Source organism: Lottia gigantea, assembly GCF_000327385.1.
Source record: "Lottia gigantea unplaced genomic scaffold LOTGIsca_35, whole genome shotgun sequence".
Lineage (NCBI taxonomy): Eukaryota > Metazoa > Mollusca > Gastropoda > Lottiidae > Lottia > Lottia gigantea.
The window spans coordinates 816,409-837,796 of record NW_008709190.1 but is presented as its reverse complement, the minus strand read 5'-3'; the positions used below and the strand labels follow the sequence as shown (position 1 = coordinate 837,796).

Genomic DNA, 21,388 nt, shown 5'->3' with positions numbered 1-21,388 from the left:
CCTAGGTCTAATCCAGTATCATATCAGATTAGTGATTATACATCTATCATGACTACAAGACTACAATTAAGAATACAATACACAGGTCCAATAAATATATATATAAATAAAGTTTCTAACTGACCTTTCCTCTTGATCTTTAAACCTGACATTTTTCTCTCTACTTTCTGGCAGGTCAGCATCATCAAAGAATTCTGAATACATAGCATTCCTAGCATCCTCACCCTGTAAATCACAAAATTAGTAAACAAGATTATTATATGCTGACAGTCATAGTAGTTATAGTTATATCAGGTTGGTTTGAGATTTTCATTGCTAGACTAGGATCTGATGCATGTTAGAGATTTTCATCATGGATACAAGCAATCAAAAATCCACACAATTTAGATATTTCAAAATTGTTTTTAAGATCAAAATCTTAGTCTGGCAAATACAGCAAATTGACAATGATGATATATATTGCTCAAACTTTATCACAGAAATGACTCTGAATGAGTCCCTTTTAATTTCCATTTTATTCTGTTATTCAGCATGTTACCAAAAAAAAAAAAACAATTCTATTCATTGATGACAAAAGATAAAAAACCACGAAAAATGTCAAGAATGTGCTAATTCACAATGAATATTAATGTAACTGGAATTTTATCACATGTCAGAATTGTGGATGGTTGTTGAAAAATGTATATCAAATATTTTGTGAATAAAAAATTTTTGAAATGTCAGCTAATTGTTAACACTTTTAGATGCAAAATCAAAAACACACTGTATAAAGTTCACATAAAATTTTCTTCTTCAAGTAATCAGGATCAAATTTATAGATTTCAGGTGTAAGGTAGGTAGAACGAAATGTAAACCAACCTCATCATCAGTTATATCTTGAAATAAATCTATATCTTCTTCTTCTTCATCATCATCTTTTACATCTTCACCTTCCTCTCTCTTTCTCTGTCTTTCATCACGATTCTCCTGCTCTGTTAAAAATGTTTCTAATTGGGATAACTTAAAGAAGTTATCATCCACAATGCTGGGTTTAGATTTTTGAGCTGACTTGGATTTGGAAGGCTCATTGACTTTCTTGTCTGGTTTAAGAATATTTTCATCTGCATCACCTGCTTCCACAGCATCAAAATCAAAGTCATTTTCATCTTCCGAATCTGACTGGTCGCCTTTATCTAACTGTGATTTATATTTAGATATTTCATTATCCAATTCACTTTCATCTGAATTTTCTTCCAAATCTATTTCTGATTCAAGCTCTGAATCCACAATGTCATTCCCCCCAATGTCAAGTTTCTTAGTTTTTTTCTTTTTTGTTTTAAACTGTATAGAGTTTTTACTAGCTACAAGCTGTGAAACATTAGTTAATAACTGTACGATATGTGGATCATTATAAAGTTCTAGTTCTTGCCAAATTTGCTCCTCATCAAAATCGTCAGTAATGAGTTCTGGCAAGGCTTGTGATGGTTTTTCTCCATTCTCTTGACATGATGAATTCAAATCATACAGCTGTTTGGTAGACCTCTTTAATTTATTGGCTAACTTGGTCTGAATACTGTAAAAATAAGTGAAACATAGTTAAACTGTCTGCGATAATGTGCTCAGTTTTTTGTTATGTCAGTTGATGAAACTATTACCAGTCACAAGACTAATGCTTTGGCTTTAGGCCTACTATCTAACTACATTGAGCTTTGAATTTAATTTTTTCTTACATTTCATCAATATTCAACATAAAATTGGTCATAGAATATCTGCGGAGCCATAAAAATATGGTTCAGTGATTTTACATTTAAAATAGACACACTTATCTCCATTCTGTAAAATCATGTTTACAAAAAATAACTTTTCCAATAATGCCATGGTTAACATTTTCATCAACAATGTCAATGTAAGACTATGAGTAGTTTTTTGTAGTTGATATTTTAATTTGTTCACAAGTGCCAAAATTCGATTCAGAAATCATTGTAGTCAGAGAGTAGTGAAAGAGGTATCCGGTCAAAACGATCTGCTAAAACGGTATGATAAAACAGAATGTTGATGGTCTGGTCTTTGGCTAAAACCTGATACAATCAATATCAATAAGTAATCTTTTCCTGGAGATTAGAAAATAAGTAGGAATAATCAAGATATGATTAATTTTACTTAAGAAATTCTTCTGGTTTCTTCGTAACAGTATAAAATTCTTCCAGAGTTTTTTCCACGAGGGACTCTGCGAGGGCTGACATTTTGGTTTCTTCAAAAAACGGAACACTGGTGACTTGATTTTAGCATCGAAGTAAATTTTCTTTTGAATTGCAAATTTCTGAAACATCCGACAATTTTTCTTTTCAAAATCTGTTTTACTTGTCCAATAGATAATTTGACACAAATGAAATTAAAATCATGTCGTTTCAAAAAAATTTATATTTTAATCATTTAAATCTGGGTTTTGTACGTTTCAGTCTCTTTTCGGGCGCCCTCTATAAACAAGTAAGCTTATTGCAAGAGGAACTGTAAGTGTCTAGATAGCCAAAGAACATTTGTCTCAATACTGTTAGTACTTGAGGACTTAAGATAATTTCGAATTTGTGCCATATACGATGTCAAGAATTTTTGTGCAGTTACAGGGGTTTTACATGTCTACCGACTAGTAGACTACATAGCTAACTTTTATCATCCGAAATATCTGCCTCTTCTTGACTTGTTCAGCATCCATTCTGATCTATAATATATGATTTTCGGTTCAGTTGGGTCAGAAAAAAATTCTGCTTTATGGATCCTGGGTCCAACCTCCCTTCTAATCTAAGAGATAGAATTCCTTTAATAATTTCTAATGATTAATCTTTGTGCCCTTGCAACATTTAGCTACATCTGACTGAAATTTAATTGGATTAGAACAAATGATATCATTGACAGACAAGAAAACCTTTTGCAATCACTCTAATAACCTGACTGGCTCTTCACTGCCTCAATTTTCAGCTCTTGATAACGTCGTTTTATTGATCTCATTAATTAATCATTTGTGATGAAGATCTAGTAGTAATTCTTTTTTTTTAAAAATTCAACCCTTAATTAATTCTGACTTGTTTTTTAGTTTGAAGTAGGATCTGGTATTTGATAATCTTACACAATTAGTTACTCACCAAAAGCTATTGAACATATTTCTATTTTTTGCAGACAATTTGTTTCAAGATAATAACATAATACATAATGAGTATATTTGGAGGAACTTCTTCTTTTGGAACTCCTACTGTTTTTGGACAATCTACAGCTCAAACTCCAAAGAATCTAAACCCAATGAAGGACTTTGAGGTAGTATGATATCATTATTATTCCTGGAAGCTCCAATTTTTTTATTGTTCCATACATGTAGTATTTAAAAGAATTTTGGCAACTATAAAAATTGGAATCCACAAATTAACATCCCCATGACAAATTCATGAAATAAATTTTATTATTTTGTGTATTTAAAGAATTGTTTCAATGTAATTATATATTCCTCACTGTTTTCAGTTGCATTAAAGCTCTAAATTGCTTAACACTGCATGAGTTATTCAGAGTATATTCTTTAAAGTTAATAATCTAAATTAATACTTGTTTTACAAAAAATAGCAAACCTACAACAAAATTGATTGTGAGATTTTTTCTTAAACAGGACCCCTGATGTCCATCTCAACTCATTAGATGAAAACAAACTCACTTAATCTTTCAAAGAGATAATGCAATTGTTCAGGCCTTATCATAGGCTAGATAAGATCAGCAAAATTATAACAATGAAGTAACATTTGTATTTTCAGGTTACATCTCCCCCAGATGATAGTGTTAGTTGTTTAAAATTTAGTCCTGGTACTTTGCCTTCAACTTTCCTTATCGCTGGTAGTTGGGATAACAATGTAAGTACAGTACATAATATGTACTTTTCTTCAATCAAATTATCAAAGTGAAGAATAAAGCAACTCTCAAAATTCAAGCACATAGGGTGTTTTAGCCATACCTATTCAAACAAAATGTGTAAAATGAAACAGATGAATTTGTACATTTTAACAATATTATTTCTCCATTATTTACCAATAATTATTTCTTTAAAAAGGGGGCAGGGATCATTCCTTATTTAAAATTGTCTTTTAAAATGCATATGTTGCATAAATCCTATTTTAAAATGTATTTTTTAGGTACGTTGTTGGGAAATTCAACAAAATGGACAAACTGTACCAAAAGCTCAACAGTCACATACTGGACCTGTATTAGGGGTTGATTGGAGTGATGTAAGTAATGATACAAAAACAAAATAATTTTAACTGCATGGTAGTGTAACATTGTTACCATTTGCTGCAATCTTTAGCAAGTGAACAGTCCAAAATGGAATGAAATGAATGGTGATTTACGACCTATTTTTCTGCACCATGATGGTTAATGAAAATGGCAACACCATGCAGGGTGCAATTAGCCGCATTAGTCTGCTCTTTTTCGATTTACAACTGTCGAGGGATCATTAACATGCGCACTCTGTAGTACACAGGGCCTCTGTTTATTGTCCCAACGACTAGATGCTTTTTTCTATGTCAGCCCTGCTTACCAGCATCACTGAACCTATCTCAATTGGAGCAAGTGTCTAACCTGAAATTCAGGTTCACAAAAGTAATATAATAAACATGGTATCATATCAAAGCAAAAGATGAGAAAACGTCTAACATGATTTGAGAGTCTTCTCTATAAAATTTTCATTTATATTTCAGGACGGAACAAAAGTCTTCACAGCCTCTTGTGATAAAACAGCTAAAATGTGGGATTTAAGTAGTAACCAGTTTATGCAAGTAGCAGTGGTAATTGATTAGTTTTCTAATACATGTATTTTTATCAGTCCTCAAAATTTTCATTTTCTCTGGCACACATCCAAAACTATTGAAGCGAATTAACATGTTTCTCCCGCATGTCGTCATTTTTACAATTTCTTATGTAAATACAGAAATTTAAGAATATTAATGAAGTATGTGCAGGCCATCTTGTTTTGATATGGTGAACCACAGTCCAATTATTAATTGCTAAGGGGGCATCGTTTGAATAACAATTTTTGTCAATTTTTGAATTTGTAGTGAAAACAAAGTTGATTTTTTAAGGTTTCAGTCTGTTTTGTTGTGTTTTGAATGTATTTAGTTTCTGTTTTCTTTTTTTATATTTTCAGCATGATGCTCCTATCAAGACTGTACATTGGATTAAAGCACAAAATTACAGTTGTTTAATGACTGGTAGCTGGGATAAAACATTAAAGGTACCACATCTTTTTATATCTATTTGAATTTTTGAAAGAAAAGAGTTGTTGCTCTTAATGTGTATTGAAAACGTTGTATAACATTTAGTTTTCTATCACATAGTTAATTAATGTATATATATAATCCACAAGGGAATTATCCACGAGCAGTTTTTTAAACATTGGGTGCTTTTCGTTTATTTTTTTTTGAAATTTTCTTACTTCAAGCTGGTTTGAAAGGAACCTATGTAAATTTCATTTTCAGTTTTGGGACACTAGATCACCTAATCCTATCTTGTCAATTCAACTACCAGAGAAAGTTTATTGTGCTGATGTTGTAAGTAATACCCATTCTTGCTAAAAGATCTCTTCAAACAATACTCCCTCCAACAATTAATTTCTTCTAAAGCTGGTATTGTTATACAGTATTGTCTTAAGATTGGTGAAATCTTCACTTTCAGAATTTGTAGAATCAACAGAACATTCAATAAAACAAGTTGGAACAGAATTCAGACATATCCACTTTCATGCCTTTCGATTGGGGGCGGAATTGGAACAGACAGAACCTGTTTGGAACTTAACAAACAAGCACCACCATGTATGTCTTGTATGAAATTGACTGTGATTATGTCAAACAATCCAGCGTTTCTTTGTATTATTGTGGGGTTTATGAAGGTTTCAAAGTTTATGACAATTTGATTTCTTTAGAAATATCCAATGGCAGTAGTTGGAACGTCTAATAGAGGAATCATTATTTATCAGTTAGAAAATCAACCACGAGAATTTAAACGTGTAGAATCCCAGCTAAAGTATCAGGTAAGCTTTGAGGTTATTATCCACATGTCAAACTTTGCAATTTCTACAGTTCAGTTGAATTTGGAGAGAATAAGGAAAGATAGAGAAGGAAATCAAAAGCGATTTCCATTCCAGATTTTACTATCTGACTTCAATCTAATAATTTTTCAACCTGGGTTTCCCCTGTCAGTGATGCATTTTTTTCGATCATATAGCTACGTATCAAGTTTCATGAAAATTGGTTGAAGACGTGTGGAACAATTATATTTAATGTATTCGAGTTTATGGGGTTAACAAGGGTGTCAAAATTGTTTAATAAGCAATAAATGATAACTATCCTAAAGATGACATTAAGATCATCTGACACCACTAAACTGTGACAATATGGTACAGTTTTAAATAGTTGAATTCAGTCTTTGAACAAGAAATAAAACAGATTGAAAGGAAGTGGTAAATACCATATGAAAAAGTCAGAAGTTTAAGTATCAGTAAGTATCAGTATCTTGTATTTTCAGTCTCGTTGTATTAGTATATTTATGGATAAGAAGACCAACACACCAACAGGATTTGCTCTAGGAAGTATTGAGGGCCGTGCTGGTATTCAATATGTTAATCCTACCAACCCTAAAGATAATTTTACCTTTAAATGTCATAGGTCTAACGGTGCATCAGGCAGTATGCAGGATATTTATGCGGTAAGCTACTTAAAACAAGTAACTGTTCATCACAATCTGTTTCAATACAGATATTTCATTCCAAATACACCCTGGCTTAATTCACTAATTCTGTGATCAAAGGACATCTGTAGGGGATGCGTATTTACAAATTCAACCTTCAGCCAATCAACAGCTATGTAAAAACCATCACTTTTAAGAAATTCAGCAATATTCATTATTGAACTTTGACTTATATTGTAAGCCACATAATGATGATAAACACCATCAAGTTAAACTTGAATTAAAGCAGAATGTTGTCAGATCTATATGGAATGTGTGAACAACCCAATGGAAAGCCTGAAATATATTGTCTACAACTGTATGTAAAACATGGTGTTATTGAGCTGTTTCTACTTCAATTTGAGGTACAGATACAACCATATGTTGTACTGAATGCTTTTTTTCTTTAAGTTAATGAATAAGCTATATAGCAGGAAATGTTCAAAGTTCAATAAATCCTCTATTATTATAAAGTGAATCTGTATTATGTCTGATGAAATATTACAGGTTAACGACATAGCATTCCATCCAGTTCATGGTACTTTAGCTACAGTAGGTTCAGATGGTAGATTTAGTTTCTGGGATAAAGATGCTAGAACCAAACTGAAGTCTTCAGAATTATTTGATCAACCTATTACATGCTGTAATTTTAATGCACAAGGAAATATCTTTGCTTACGCTACCAGCTATGATTGGTCAAAGGTAAGAAAATGAGCATTCTTTTGCCATGCAGATAGCTATGAAATATTAAGCAGAAATTTGCTTTGTTTAATATCTTAAATTGTAAAGAGATTTATTGAATTTTTATGTGTATCTGGGACACTGTAAACATCGAATTGCACCATTTTAATTTTCAATTGGGCGTCAGTGGTTGACGTAATTCTACTGAAACTTTATGGACATCACGATCACAAAGGGCCTTATATAATGTTAGCAGATTTTGCGATAGTGATGTCATTGTCCCCAATACACATACATAGTTTAGAGAAATCCTCAATTCCTTTAAGAAGAATCAAGAAGGTTACAGTCTTGGCCCACACAGAGAACTTACAAAAAGTGAATCAATATCAGAATGTCTTTGGTCATAGTGTTTTTTGAAAATGTTTTCGGGATGAATTTTTTTTAATTTCAGGGACATGAAGGCTATGATCCTCAAAAAATGAAGCCACATATTTTCTTACGTTCCTGTTTCGAAGAATTCAAGCCATCAACAAAGAGATAAAGTGAAAATTATCAAACCTTGTAAATAAATAATATCGCTTATTGCAACATGACTTTCAAAGTGCTTTAACATAGCTACTGGTAAACAACCTATAATTATGTATGGAACTGTATTTTGCATAGTTGTTGCCTTCACAAAATGTTCAAATGAAATTAAGGTATCATTTTGTAATTTAACATACTTTTTTTGTGGACCAAGAAACAAATAGGTTATGTTTAAGGACAGGTTCACTATCTGTTTGACCAATCGGTCCTTTATTATCAGAAACAGGAATATTTATCTAAGCTTATCATTAACCGTGATCACAGCTTTTTTGAAGGAATTATGCGACTTTTGCACATTAATTTTTAGTAATTCTGATGTCTAATAAAGCCTTCATACATTCAAGACCCAGATCAACCCTCGAAAATAGTGAACCTGTTCCTTTTAAGTTTCTCAGTGGGCAATAGATGTGTCCTAGTAGTATTATATGTTTAAGCTAAAACAATACTGTGTTGCTTTTCTGTATATATTTTGTTTCTTTATCATGTTATAGGGAAAATTTATATGTAGTAAAATCACTGATCATCTGTCAAAAATTCATTGATAATAAACCATGTTGTTTTTACCAGTCTCTATCTAGAATCCAGTGAAATCATCTTAAGGGTTGAATAAGCTTAGATATAGCTGAATTAATATAGAATTACAAGCTGATCGAGCTCAAATTCAGTTTATATATCTATTTTCAAAAATAATGTGTGAAATCTGGCCACGTATTCTCAAAACGCCCTTAGGGCTAGGATGTCCTAGGTACTTATCATCTAACATTGATTGTAGGACATCTAAGATTGTTTCAAGAATATGTGGCCTGATGCCTATACAGTTATTAAAATTGAGCTCCATCAGTTAGTAAAGAGAAATATTTAGACTCAATCCAATTCCTTTATTTTGTGTCAATTTTTTGATTCATTTTTTGAGGTCCTCAATAAACTTTTTAATGTTTTTCCTTGATCAATGAAGATAGAAACATGAAAATTGAGCCAGGTTGCGACAAGCTGTGCATGTTCCAGGTTTCCGCACAGTTTAGAAATATTTAAATAAGCTCTTACCAAAGACCTAAAAAAAAGGTGGAGAAATGAAAAAATGATATGGAGTTTTACGTCCTACTTTTCTGCACCATGTGGTCTAATGAAGACGGGCAATGCCACGCAGGGTGCAATGAGGGAAATTTTGCCAGGACAGTAGCACACAGGGAGGTTTATTGTCCCATCCTAACAACTAGGCGCTTTTTCCATGTCAGCCCATCTTACCTGCATCACTGACAGGCGGAAACCGGGTCGAAAAATCCAAAGTATTATCTCGACCTATGCCGGGATTGTACCCTGGACCTTCAGGTTAGCGAGCAAGTGTCTCACTCACTGAGGCACCGCGGCTCCAAAAAGGTGGAGAAGAAAACAAAATATTAATACTGGATTTCATAATATCTTTATTTCATTTCATTGCTTCATTTAACAATATAACACAATAATCACAATGTTTTAGTTAACTTTAGAGTTTACTAATGACACACAAAGAAACACCTATTATTACCATTACCATACCAATATATGTTTCTGAAACAATAAAACACAGGGTTACTGGGCTGGGATTGATCCAAAACATAAAGCAAATGCAATCCATTATATTTCCAGATACAATAAATAAGAATACAACTTATTCTCTCCAAAATATAAGTCAACAGCATGTGTTTATATTTAAATGCATAAGATATGAAAAACATCATTTCCTAATTATAATATTTTTTGCTTGATTTGTAGGCTTTCTTTAGTTATTAGTGCTGCAATACTATATCATTTACTTAAGGGAAACTTCAATTGTTAAGCTCAGTCTCATTGTGCACCATTGGCAATAAACCCTTGTAGCCTGCAAAGTTCCTTACCTAAATTTTTTTAATTTAACACCGCTATATTTACATCATTTAAAGCAATCAGAGTACTTAGTATTGTATGTTTGCAATTGCATTGCTTCAGAAAAGCATCAGACCATCATATCACGAATACAGGTTTTGACATGGTCTTATTAACCTGTATTAAACTAAGCCCACTACACTTCATTTAGTGGGTGTGAAAATGAGATTGGTACTATTTGAATCTGACCAATTAAATCGGTAAAACAGAAATGAGGTCATGTAAACAAGATACAACATCGCAGCTGCCTGTTGAAGAACACAGTCTTTCAGTAAATATTCTTTAACGAAAATCTTCATTAATTCTGTACCGTCCATATTAATCAAAATATGTAATGGCACGCTGCTTTCGTTTTTACGTTCGCAAACAAAACTTCATAATGAGTGATTTGTTCTGATTGGCTGAAATTTTACCACCAAAACAGAGGCAATTTGATTTATTTAGCTTTATGAATACGTAATTTTCTCACTTTATTACCATAGTCTTGAGGAAGTATGACGAATGGGGGGCTTAGTTTGGAAATAATGGCATCAGACTGGAAATCAAAAAAATCAAGTTAAAGATCTACAGATCAAACATAATTTACCTTTAGATCCTATATGTTCACCTAATAATTTGCCTGATATACTTGTAAATATAAATGTTAAAGAATTTGTAATAGGTACCGCTAATGATAAATCTGTAATAAAATTTATACAAGGAATACTGTGTTGATAAAAAGATCCTGCTTCTTAAAGGTATTAGTATATGCATTTCGAATGATAAAGAAAACATCTTGGTCACAACTCTTAAGCAATTTACTTGTTGTGCTTTCTGGAACCTGTATGCTGCACTCTAGATTCTTAACAGTAACTCTTTAGGCTGGTGTATCATTTGAAGTTACACATTTCAATTTTGTATTGTGGAATTTTCATGAGATAAATAATTGGCAATGTATTTGTTTAAGGATTGACTTTTAAGAGCACAAAACAACAAAAAATAAACTTTAATTTAACAATAAACAATACACACCTGCTGATGATAATGTTATATAAAATAATATTGAACCACACTGATTTAATACAAAAGGTATCAAATACTGAAAGAAACAACAGAAAGTTCAAATACTGAAACCAAAAGAATAAATCGAATACTGTAAGATAGTAGACCACACCCATATACGCCCTTCACGGCATGCGCATGTTAAAAATGAAACATCCATTTTAAGTTTCATCAAATTCGGTTGAAAACTAAGAGAGTAATAGCATATTCAAGATTATGGGCAAGGGCAATAATTCTGCTTCTAACGGTCGAAAATAGCTCAAATTCGAACTTGATCTTCGTTTTATGAATATGTATACACATACTGAATTTCATTTGATTCCATCAAAAAATCTAGCTTTTAGAGCGTTTACAAGCACATTTTGACGGATGGACCAATGGGCGGACCTATGGACGGATGGACAGGGGTGCCAACAATACACGTCCACATAGAGAGATGTGGGTGTATAAAAATGAATCATAGGCTATATTGAAAGAGGACTCAAATAAATATTGATTACAAATATGACCTTCATTATAGTCTTTCAAGGTCAACTCTGGGCTTATTGTTTTAAAAATTAAAAAAGAAATTAATTTAAATGCAAGAAGACACCTTTTACCTATCCATATAAACCAAACAAACTAAAACAATTCATCACTTTAGAGTATGGTGATTTTAGATTGTAACAAATAGCCCACTGATAACAGATCAAATATTATATTGTTCATTTCAAATTCATTTTCTTACCTTCAAGTTTGTAAATAAAAATACAAGTTCATATAAAAATTGTTTGATGGCATTATCTTTTTTAATATTTTCAATTCCTTTACTGCCTTGTCTTATGAATGGATTAGTTCCACCCCATAAAGCTGCAACACATAACAACCAAACAGCATTCTCTGAAGAACAAATTTAAACACCAATGACTATCTTTATCACCTTTGAAGGTGTACTACCTCCAGTCCTGTCATTAGGGTGGGGTATGTGGCGGCTGGACTCCAGCAAGTAAGAATTAAGACTCAGCAAAACCTTCCTCAGTTCATCAGAGGTTGATTCATGTCTTTGTACAAAATAAAAAAGATATAGATTTGATACTTTTTTGGCACCTCAAAATTGTCAGAAGTGAGTTATCTGGGTTTTCAAAAGTACAAAATCTGAGCTCCAGCACCAATTCATTCCTGGCAACAACGGGGCTGACGACCTCTAGAATGACCAAAATGTTAGAATTTTAAAACTTGGTAAAAATGAGTCTTTGTCCATCAATGGACTTAGCTGGTGTTAAAACTGTACAACAGAATCCCTGACACCAGATAAGGTAAGCTTAATCATTGTCCAAGTTTAAGAAGGTAGAATTTATGGGTAGTGTTTTATACATTAGGGAAGGAAGTAATGAGGGCACATTATTCTTACCATATGGAATGTTGTTCGTTATGGTAATGTGGGTATGGCATTAATAATCATGCAAATTAGGCATTATTCACCAATGATATATTTTATCATAAAAGACACTCTTTATAACTTTACCTAGCTGCTCTGCATTTCCAATCATTTCATTCATGCATTACTGAAATTCAAAAAAATACATCGAGCCTAATGGTTTATAGATGTCATAAAAATTATGATGCCTTGGGCATATGGTTTTAGGTCACGCCCATGCCTGTTTGTTTCTGAATAATAGGCATCACGATATGTATGTCAATGGTTGACGTTAAAGGTACCGGACATCTATTTGAGTTCTCTTCAAATAATTTAGTTTTGCGATGTATTAATTTGAATATTTATTCTATAGCCTAACTGAATGAATGAAATTCATAATCATAATAAGTATGATTGATTCCAAAATCGTAGCCGTAACAGAGATCCAACTCTAAATCATTTGGTATCAAACACTACATTAATTCCGGGCCGGGGTAAACGAGTTCACGTATATCAATTCAGTCGACTTGCAATAGTGTAGACAAAGAATATCACAATATTTGATATCTTTTAGTGCATTTTTCCAATAGAAACCATAATGTCTGAGTAAGTAATAAGTATGTTTTAGATTTACCTGACTTGTAGCTTGTAGTACTTTGTTATACTTTGTATTGTGTAAATTTGCTCAATGAGTCGGACAACAAATAATTTCGAATTTTGTGATCTTATTGTTCAAAATGATACTTTCAAATTCATATCGATATATAATTTGATAACCTCATAGCCCACATAACTGTAAGGCTTCGTAATTTCATATGCAAGCTAAAAATTAAACGCGTTTTCAAGATCAAGGGCAATAACTCATTCTTAATATGTTTCGATTTTTAATTTTTCTAATTTCAATAGGGTTCATCCTTGGGTGATTACAAACATTCACACTAAGTTTCATCCCTCAAGGATTGTGCCATTTAGTGTGTTTACTAGCTTAAACTTGAACACTTTTTCAAGAACAAGGGCAATAACTCATACTTCATGTTTTTCTTATTTTTGGGGTTCATCCTTGAGTGATAATAAACAATTACACCAAGTTTTGTCAAAATCTGTAAATAATTGTGACTTTAAGGCGAATCCAAACATCTTTCCATCACATGGACTTGATATTTTACTATGAGAATGAGAATGATGGGCCACAGTGGTTTTTAATTTTTTTTTTTTTTTTTTGAAAATTAAAAAAAAAAATTACGAAAATAAAAAAAATTTAACGAAAAATATAGACAAAAAATAAATAGTGTAAAAAAAACCAAAAATAAATGAAAAAATTAATTTAAAAAAAAAGAAAACAAAAAAAATGAATAGGTAAAAAACCAAAAAAAAAACAAAAAGACCGGAAACATTTTTGAGAACGATAGGCCACGCTCAGCCATTGGCTTTGTAAAATCCTGTATATTTACAAACATGGAGTTTTCTATTTGGCAACTTTTTCTTGGGGAGCATTCACACGAATATCAATGTTGCAATGGAATGTTACTTTATTTCTATTTTGTTATATTCACAGATATAACCCAGATCCTGAATTATCTGAAATTTTAACCAAATTATGGGAAATGGATGAAAATAAATGTTATCCTGGTAAAGATTATGAAATAGAATTACAAGGTAAGCCAGACAGGAAATAGCATCATCTGGTCTCCTTATTATATATAAAAAACATGCCCTAAAAGTTCGATTGTTTTGATGATTTACATTTTGATATGCAGTTATTGTTCATATTGACATTGTTAATGTTCAGTGTGATTTAAGATACACTCCTATAGAAACACTGGCCAAGGTCATAAGTCATTTTATGTCCTGTAGAATGTCAATTTGTAAACAGGTTAGGTATGTCCAAAACATCTTCCTCTTTTCCAGTCTCTGATTGAGAGTTTGACAGTTATCATCTGAATTAGAGTCAGAAAATAATAATAATATTAAATTACCTTTAAGATGATGCTAAATTAGTGTTGGGCACCACCGTAACTTTCGTTTTATTATTATCACTTGACTCTATGACCTTTGAACTTTTGGCTGTGCACACAGTTTTAAATGGCTGATGCTAGATCAGTTACGTTAAAAAAAACTTTGATGGATCGGGAGACATGACATAAATGGTGTAAGAGAGTATGACTGAACTACAAAAATATTCATTTTCCAAATATATCTGAGTTTTGCAGATCTGAGGTGTCTAATTTGTTTTAAAACCACTGCGTCTGCGGAGATGCGGAATTTCACCATTTAACAGGGCCTATTTTTTTCTGCCTTTACACCAGCTGACATCCGTCCAAATAACTATCAGAGGCTGGAATAGAGACATATGTTTTGGTCTAAGGTTTGGGTTGATTCAAAGAGGAGAGGTCAGATTATAACTGAAAAGTGATCATTCATTATTGCTATCACATTAATATTGGAATCATTGTGTCAATATATTGTCAATCTTTGAAAGTAGCCTTTTAACAATCAGAACATGTATTATTCTTCCCCATGACAGAAATATAGAATAAACGTGAAGAATAGCCTTATTATTTATACTGTTAAATCTACATTATAAAAGTTGTTTCAAAAGGGTGCTTTTAAAAGGACAGAGGTGTCATTCTTTTTCATACTCAGAAACAGAAGTTTTTTGGCTAAGCCAATCACTAATAGTGTTCACAGTTCACTGTCAAAATGTGAGCCTTCGTTTGAACGTTAAAATGAGGACTCGTGTATAGAAAGGACATATATAGAAATAGTGTAAAAAATTCCTAGTTTGAGGTATTTTTAAAGGAATTATGTGATTTTTGTACATTTCTAGTACATCTGATAACTATTAACATATATTTAAGACTAAAATCAACCCCACAAAATAGTGCATCTATCCCTTTAAATATTAGATTGGTTATATTTTTCTATCTAAAGGCTTTGTCAAATCTACCAGAGATACAAGCAGAGATTTTTCAAGAGAAAATTTGATACAAAATTTAGATGAAGAAGATATTTTTTCCAGACCAACTTATAAAGGTGAGTGTATATATGTCATTTTACAGTTCCAATACTGCGTCCTTGATCTTATCAGCCAAACTTCCTGTTTCTTAGGCAAATATTTCATGTGTGATTAAAATCAGTTAGCAATCTATGATAAAGAGTGAAGGAAAGCCATAAATCACTTTCGGTTATTATTTACTAAGTGAATCAACTAGTTACATTGGAAAATGCGCAGCAATACAGAGTTAAAATGGTAATTTTCCATACTTGAAAGGTTTTCTACATTGACCTACATATAAGATTAGTGGCGGCTATTTGTTTGAAACTTAGTTGCTATTTTACTTGTAAGGCTTTTGTTTTGATATGAAGATATAGTATAACAAAAGCATTTAAAAAAAGTTGATTTTTACTGTTATTTTCCAGCATTCAGAGCTTTACTGGATAATTATGAAATGGACTGTAGTGAACAAGAAAATATCACATGGGAAGAGAAACAGGAAAATTATGAGTTTTTAAATGCTATATTAGATACAGATGTTATGAAAACAGCTCATCAATATTTAGTAGAGAAGGGTAAAGCATCCAGTGATGTTGGAGACTTTAAAAAAAAATTGCACGACATCTGGTTTAGGATGTTTAGAAGGAGAGGTTGCAGGTATGTTCACTTTGCTTCATGTATTTATTTTACTCAAGAAATATATATATATTGTTTCTTAAATAACAAAATATTTTCACTCTTAAAGGGATTGATTTTGATACTGAATATTTGTAAATAGTCTTCAGTAGAACTTGAAATGTACAAAATTCGCATAATTCCTTCAAAAATATCTAAAAAAAGTCTTTCCTATATCTGACTTTGTCTCAAGAAAAGACAAGTCGTCATTTGAACATTAAAACACAGGTAATTCTGGACACACATGGATTTGAAAGCTCGCATTTGAATGGTGGGCTGTGAACACTATTGCTGATTAGCGTAGTAAAAAAAAATCCTGTTTCTGAGACTAAAATATAATTCGTCAAACGGATATGAACCTTCCCCTATATGATAGTGCTCAATATATCAATTATTGAGCGATATAGAAATATTAACCAGGTTTGGTGCATTCAGACATATATTTTGAGGCAAAAGTGTATGAAAATCATGCTTTTGAATTTGTTAAAATAGATTTGGGGTACAATTAGGGGGTGCAAACCATTTTTCATACTTAATGTATTAGAATTGTAAATTGTAGGGGTAATGATTCAAGCAGTTTTGAACATGTATTTGTTGGTGAAGGTAGAGAAGATTCTATGATAGGTCTACATAATTGGATTCAATTTTATTTACAAGAGAAAGCTGGCCATATTAACTACAATGGCTACTTCAGAAGAGAAACTGTAAGTGCTTGATGAAAATTATGTTTATATATTGTTGAATTGCTGATATATTTGATGAACTGAATGCATGTTTAATTACAGATATTAAATGATTTTGAGGTATGCCACCTAGAAGACAACAATCCCTCTGTCTGTGGACTTAACTGCTATAGTTGAAATATTAGCTAAGGCTCTTGAGCTTAGTTGACATGGAATAAGTGTCCAGGCGTTCGGATGGGACAATAAGAGGTTTGGCCAAGGACCAGCTGGTAGAAAGGATGCTTAAATGTGAACCTAAGTTGTTATCCTTGTAAAATATAGTTGTTTCTTTCGCATATCAATGCCTTCACCCTTAGTTCATTCCAATGATCAGCTTCTTTGACAAATTTTCAGCTCATTCAATGGTTTTCTTTTTTTAGGTTAAAGACGATGAATATCCACGATTGATAGCCCTACAGTTTACATATAAAGGTGAAAAAGCTAAGCCAATGTGTAGCTGTTTCTTGGGAACCAGTCCTGAGTTCGAGATAGCTGCCTATACTGTTGGCTTATTGATGGGCTATAATGGTACCACAGATTGTCAAATTGGTGAATATGAAACCGAAGTCACCATTTATTCCTTTGGAGGATATCATAAGAAACTAAGCACTGCTTACATCACTGCTGCTAGGATGTAATTCTTAAATTGCACACCTCTAGTCTTACATTTAGTCTTATAATATCCAAACCACTCAGGAGAGTTTTCTTAGAAGTTTACTGGATAATATTTTCTATTTCAAATATCATTATTAACAAAACCATATATGGTTCTTACATGAAAATAACACACACGAAAGTAGTTTACAACAATCTCTACTTTGACTAAATAAGTCGAATAAGCTGTAAATTTCAACGAAGACTTCAAATGACATTTTAAGGTTTAGAAATAGCTTTAATGTGATTTGTTGAAACATGTATCATTTTTAAAAATTCGGTTTATTAAGTCAAAGAATTGACTCAAAATAGTTGTGGTCTATGTTCGTGTGTGTTATAAGATATTGTCTGAAGAACAGGGCACAATTTTATAGATAACAATAACTTAATATCCTTTTTTAAAGTTATGTTGTCCTCTCAAATATTGATTTATAAGTATGAAATTATGTTTCCTATGAAATTTTGTCTATTCTTTTAAAATAATGAGCATCACCATTTATTATGTTCACAAAAAATTATTTGACTTAATGCATTGGGAATAACAGTTGTTACTTTGTACTATTGACAAAGTCATGCTTTGGGATATGTTTACCTTTGGAGCAAAACATGTAGGCTAAATGGTCTAAAGAAGGTTAGGTAGAAAATGAAAGATGAAAAAATTTCAGTTGGCACTAAATAAGGCGCAGAACATGATGTATCAAAGTAGTGTAGGTATCTAGAATACTTAATAGAAGTGACATTTTTGCTTTGTATTTGTTGTTTTTTTTTTTATTTTATATGATTTTTTCTCTACACTTTCTTTTTTCTTGGCATTTACATCAAATTATTATAATCAAACTTTCATTACTATCAAAAATCAAATTTCAACTTTAAATACTAGGCCAACTCTTAAGAAATATTGTATAGATGTTAAAGCTGTAACCACTATCTATAGTTGATATACCAAAAAAACCTAAACAATTCATTTTAATTAGTCAATTTGTATTGTTTGCTAAGTATGCACATCTGGTTACATTTCAATGGATTATATAGAGGTTTTCTAAAATTTTAAAGTGTAAATATGCATATTTGCATCATTCCAATTTTTAGTCAGACGTCTGTTTATGCAATTCCACAAGAAATAAGTGTCTGATGATCATGTCACTAATGGCAAAATATGCTTTATCACATAAGATCCTACGTGATTAACGTTGTCATGAAACACGTAAGTTTTAATGAAATAGCCCGAACATACCTCTGACTGAAAAATGGAATGGTGAAAATTGATGCTATCAGTGTCCCCAATACACATAAAAATTTTAGAAAATCTCTTTACTATCCCTTTAATATAGTAACCATGAACAGTCAATTGTGTTTTTGTGAGAGTAAATAGTAATTGAAAGTATATAAGCCATATCTATATTGTGTTTATTACTACCTAAACCACCTCAAAATACAGTGGACTCTTTGTGGTTTGAATAATTCCTGATGTGTATAAAAATATTTTGTTACAACTATAGTGCTATAGATTAGTCATTATTAGAGTTACCTCCCATAGATAATGTAATTGCATTTTTCAATCAACCTCAATATAAGCATTATTTCCAATTTCCATCAGAAGTGGTTTTGGTTGTATCTTTTGATATTCTCTTTTCATATTAGACTTAATTTTTGTCTAGTTATTGTGCTTTAGGTGTAAGCTTACTATAAATGTCTTGGAAAGAAGTAAAGAGCATCAAACCTTTATTAGTAAGATTATTATTAGTATTAATTTTGTTATCTTGCCACTATAGTAGAGTTTAGTCTTAGTCTCCCAGCCTTATACACAGTCACTATATGAAGTCAAGTCTTACTGTGAAATTATATATATTTGTGGGTGCCAATTTTAATAGATACATTCTGAAAGACATATTTTTGAGGACATAAATTAAAGGATTTTAATACAAAGTCAAGTATTATTGTAGTCAGTACACTTTTATAAACCCAGCCATGGCCCAGATCCTTTGTCCATCTAATCAGAATCATAAACCATGACCCTGATCTAGATACGACCACCAAGGAAAGACGTAGAACTGAACTGATCCACGAACTCAAAACTATGACTCCACTAGGTATCAATGAATTCATTTAGCTTCACTGGCCAACCCTATTTTATAAGTATTATTGTTGTTTAATATCCCACAAATAATAATAATTTCACAGTATCTAGTATTTTTCAAACAGTATTTTTATACATGTATTTGGAAGAATATTGCTATCTTTTCAATTTGGCTAATAGCCTTGTTCATTTTTTTCTAATTTGCTTTGTACAGACCTTGTAATTTCTCAATGTGTCAATAATAACATTAGGATTTAAAACCACAATTTGCTTTAAGTCTTTATTTCACCAGGCACAATCAGTACATACTTTGGATTTGCCATGTCAGAAAATTTTGCAATATGTTACAAAATTTATGTACATGCATATAAAAATTTAATATTTCCATCTTTATCCACAGTGAAGCAATACAACCAGTACATGCTTCAGATTACTTGAGATCAAGATGGACTAACATTTATACTATACATTGTTTTATTAGTGCTAATCCTTTATAATGGATTTCTATTTCTAATATTTACTAATGTTAACCACTTTAATATATACTATATGCAAGATTTTTCAATGATTTATATTTGCTTTCCCTTTTTTGTTTGTCTGTAATCTACGACCACAAAATTGATTTTTGAACAATTAACATTTATAAACCAGGATTTTGAAAAGTCTTGCACATAGCCATGTTTATTTTTTACTTTACATTTCTATAATTTTAGATCTATTTTATGGAGTATGGAATCTCGAATACAATTATTCTTTCTCAATTTTTGTTTTTACATTGCTTTACAAGCATTGCTGGATAATGGAAACCGGGTTGCACCTTTCATATGATACAGGGCACCAGATAATGCCCCTCCTGCATAAAGTAATATTATTTTTAAGTCAAATGATCATTGTCAACAGTTCCCCTACTCATTCTAAATGAATCTGAAACCCATGTTCTTGTCCATCTTATTTGAAAATGTTTTCATCACAGCGTATTTTCAAAAGCTTGATTGCCCGATCCGGCCACTACCAAACTAGATCTATCTGTATTGTAGTCAACAATATACTTTCCTTGAGTTGTATTTCTATGTATGAAGGCTTGAATAAGTTTGATAATAACGAAAATACATACTATTAATACAATAACACTTAAAATACCAACACTAATACTGAGAGGAAGGAAGGATGTTTTCATATGGTCTGTATTTGATAAAACCGGGTATGTTAAAACTGAACAGTCTTCACCACTCCAACCTTGTTTACACCCTCCCACACACGAACCGTTCACACTGTTACACCAAGCCAAACACATTCCACAAGAAAGCCTTACAGAACTTTCCGTCGAGTTATTAGGCGTTTCGGAAATTTTAACACTTCTTTCCAAGCATCGATCACCTTCCCAACCATCTTGACATCCGCCATGACAGCTTCCATTTTTTGGATCACAAAAACCATCTAATGCACAAAATCCACAGCGAGATTTACAATCTTCCCCATGTGTTCCTGGGAAACAGCGATCTTGACACATGGCTCCAAACCAACCTTCAGAGCAGCCATTGGAACACGTACCACTAACAATGTCACAAGAATCAGCATTTTTACAAGATCCACATCTCTTACAACTGGCACCAAAAAACCCCTTTGAACAGGTTTCACATTTCGGTTTCGACCATCCGACCTCGCAATCAGTCCGACAAGTGCCGTCGTGCGCTACACATCTAGACATATCTGAACAATGACCGCAAGGTTTACAGCCCTTTCCGTAAGTTCCTAAGGGACATACTGCTACACAGTCAATACCCGTATATCCCTCAAGACATCCCGATGAACACTCTCCAGTGACTTTGTTGCAGACTTCTTGTCGATCTTTACAGTTACAAGACTTATTACAATATTTTCCAAACTTGTAATCGGGACAAACTGTTTTACAATCGATGCCTGTT

The 21,388-nt window shown here is 32.1% G+C and overlaps 4 protein-coding genes across 4 annotated transcripts in view; 2 read left to right on the top strand and 2 right to left on the bottom strand.

The window, feature by feature from the left end:
* The first annotated feature begins 752 nt into the window (after positions 1-752).
* Positions 753-8,563, top strand: LOTGIDRAFT_216798 (hypothetical protein). Its single transcript, XM_009058667.1, has 11 exons — positions 753-832; positions 3,154-3,288; positions 3,774-3,869; positions 4,149-4,241; positions 4,713-4,799; positions 5,159-5,245; positions 5,490-5,561; positions 5,933-6,040; positions 6,535-6,714; positions 7,243-7,437; positions 7,868-8,563. Exons 2-11 carry the CDS (start codon positions 3,187-3,189, stop codon positions 7,955-7,957), a joined length of 1,110 nt encoding a protein of 369 aa, XP_009056915.1. The 5' UTR covers positions 753-832; positions 3,154-3,186; the 3' UTR covers positions 7,958-8,563.
* Positions 8,564-9,406: 843 nt separating this feature from the next.
* LOTGIDRAFT_233123 (hypothetical protein) lies at positions 9,407-12,473 on the bottom strand (the record flags this gene model as incomplete). Its single annotated transcript, XM_009058666.1, has 5 exons — positions 9,407-9,549; positions 10,490-10,582; positions 10,915-10,981; positions 11,672-11,823; positions 12,449-12,473. 5 exons carry the CDS (start codon positions 12,471-12,473, stop codon positions 9,485-9,487), a joined length of 402 nt encoding a protein of 133 aa, XP_009056914.1. The 3' UTR covers positions 9,407-9,484.
* A 366-nt stretch (positions 12,474-12,839) lies between these two features.
* Positions 12,840-17,370, top strand: LOTGIDRAFT_216792 (hypothetical protein; the record flags this gene model as incomplete). The annotated part of the gene is made up of 6 exons (XM_009058665.1): positions 12,840-12,946; positions 13,896-13,996; positions 15,272-15,373; positions 15,761-15,992; positions 16,570-16,714; positions 17,113-17,370. Exons 1-6 carry the CDS (start codon positions 12,939-12,941, stop codon positions 17,368-17,370), a joined length of 846 nt encoding a protein of 281 aa, XP_009056913.1. The 5' UTR covers positions 12,840-12,938.
* A 70-nt stretch (positions 17,371-17,440) lies between these two features.
* The window catches only part of LOTGIDRAFT_216788 (hypothetical protein), a gene marked incomplete at its 5' end in the record, with an annotated part of 5,808 nt that continues 1,860 nt past the window's right edge, over positions 17,441-21,388 (bottom strand). Inside the window, one exon of the mRNA XM_009058664.1 lies at positions 17,441-21,365. Coding sequence (XP_009056912.1) covers positions 20,431-21,365 — 935 coding nt within the window. The 3' untranslated portion in view covers positions 17,441-20,430. The remainder of the gene's footprint in view (positions 21,366-21,388) is intronic.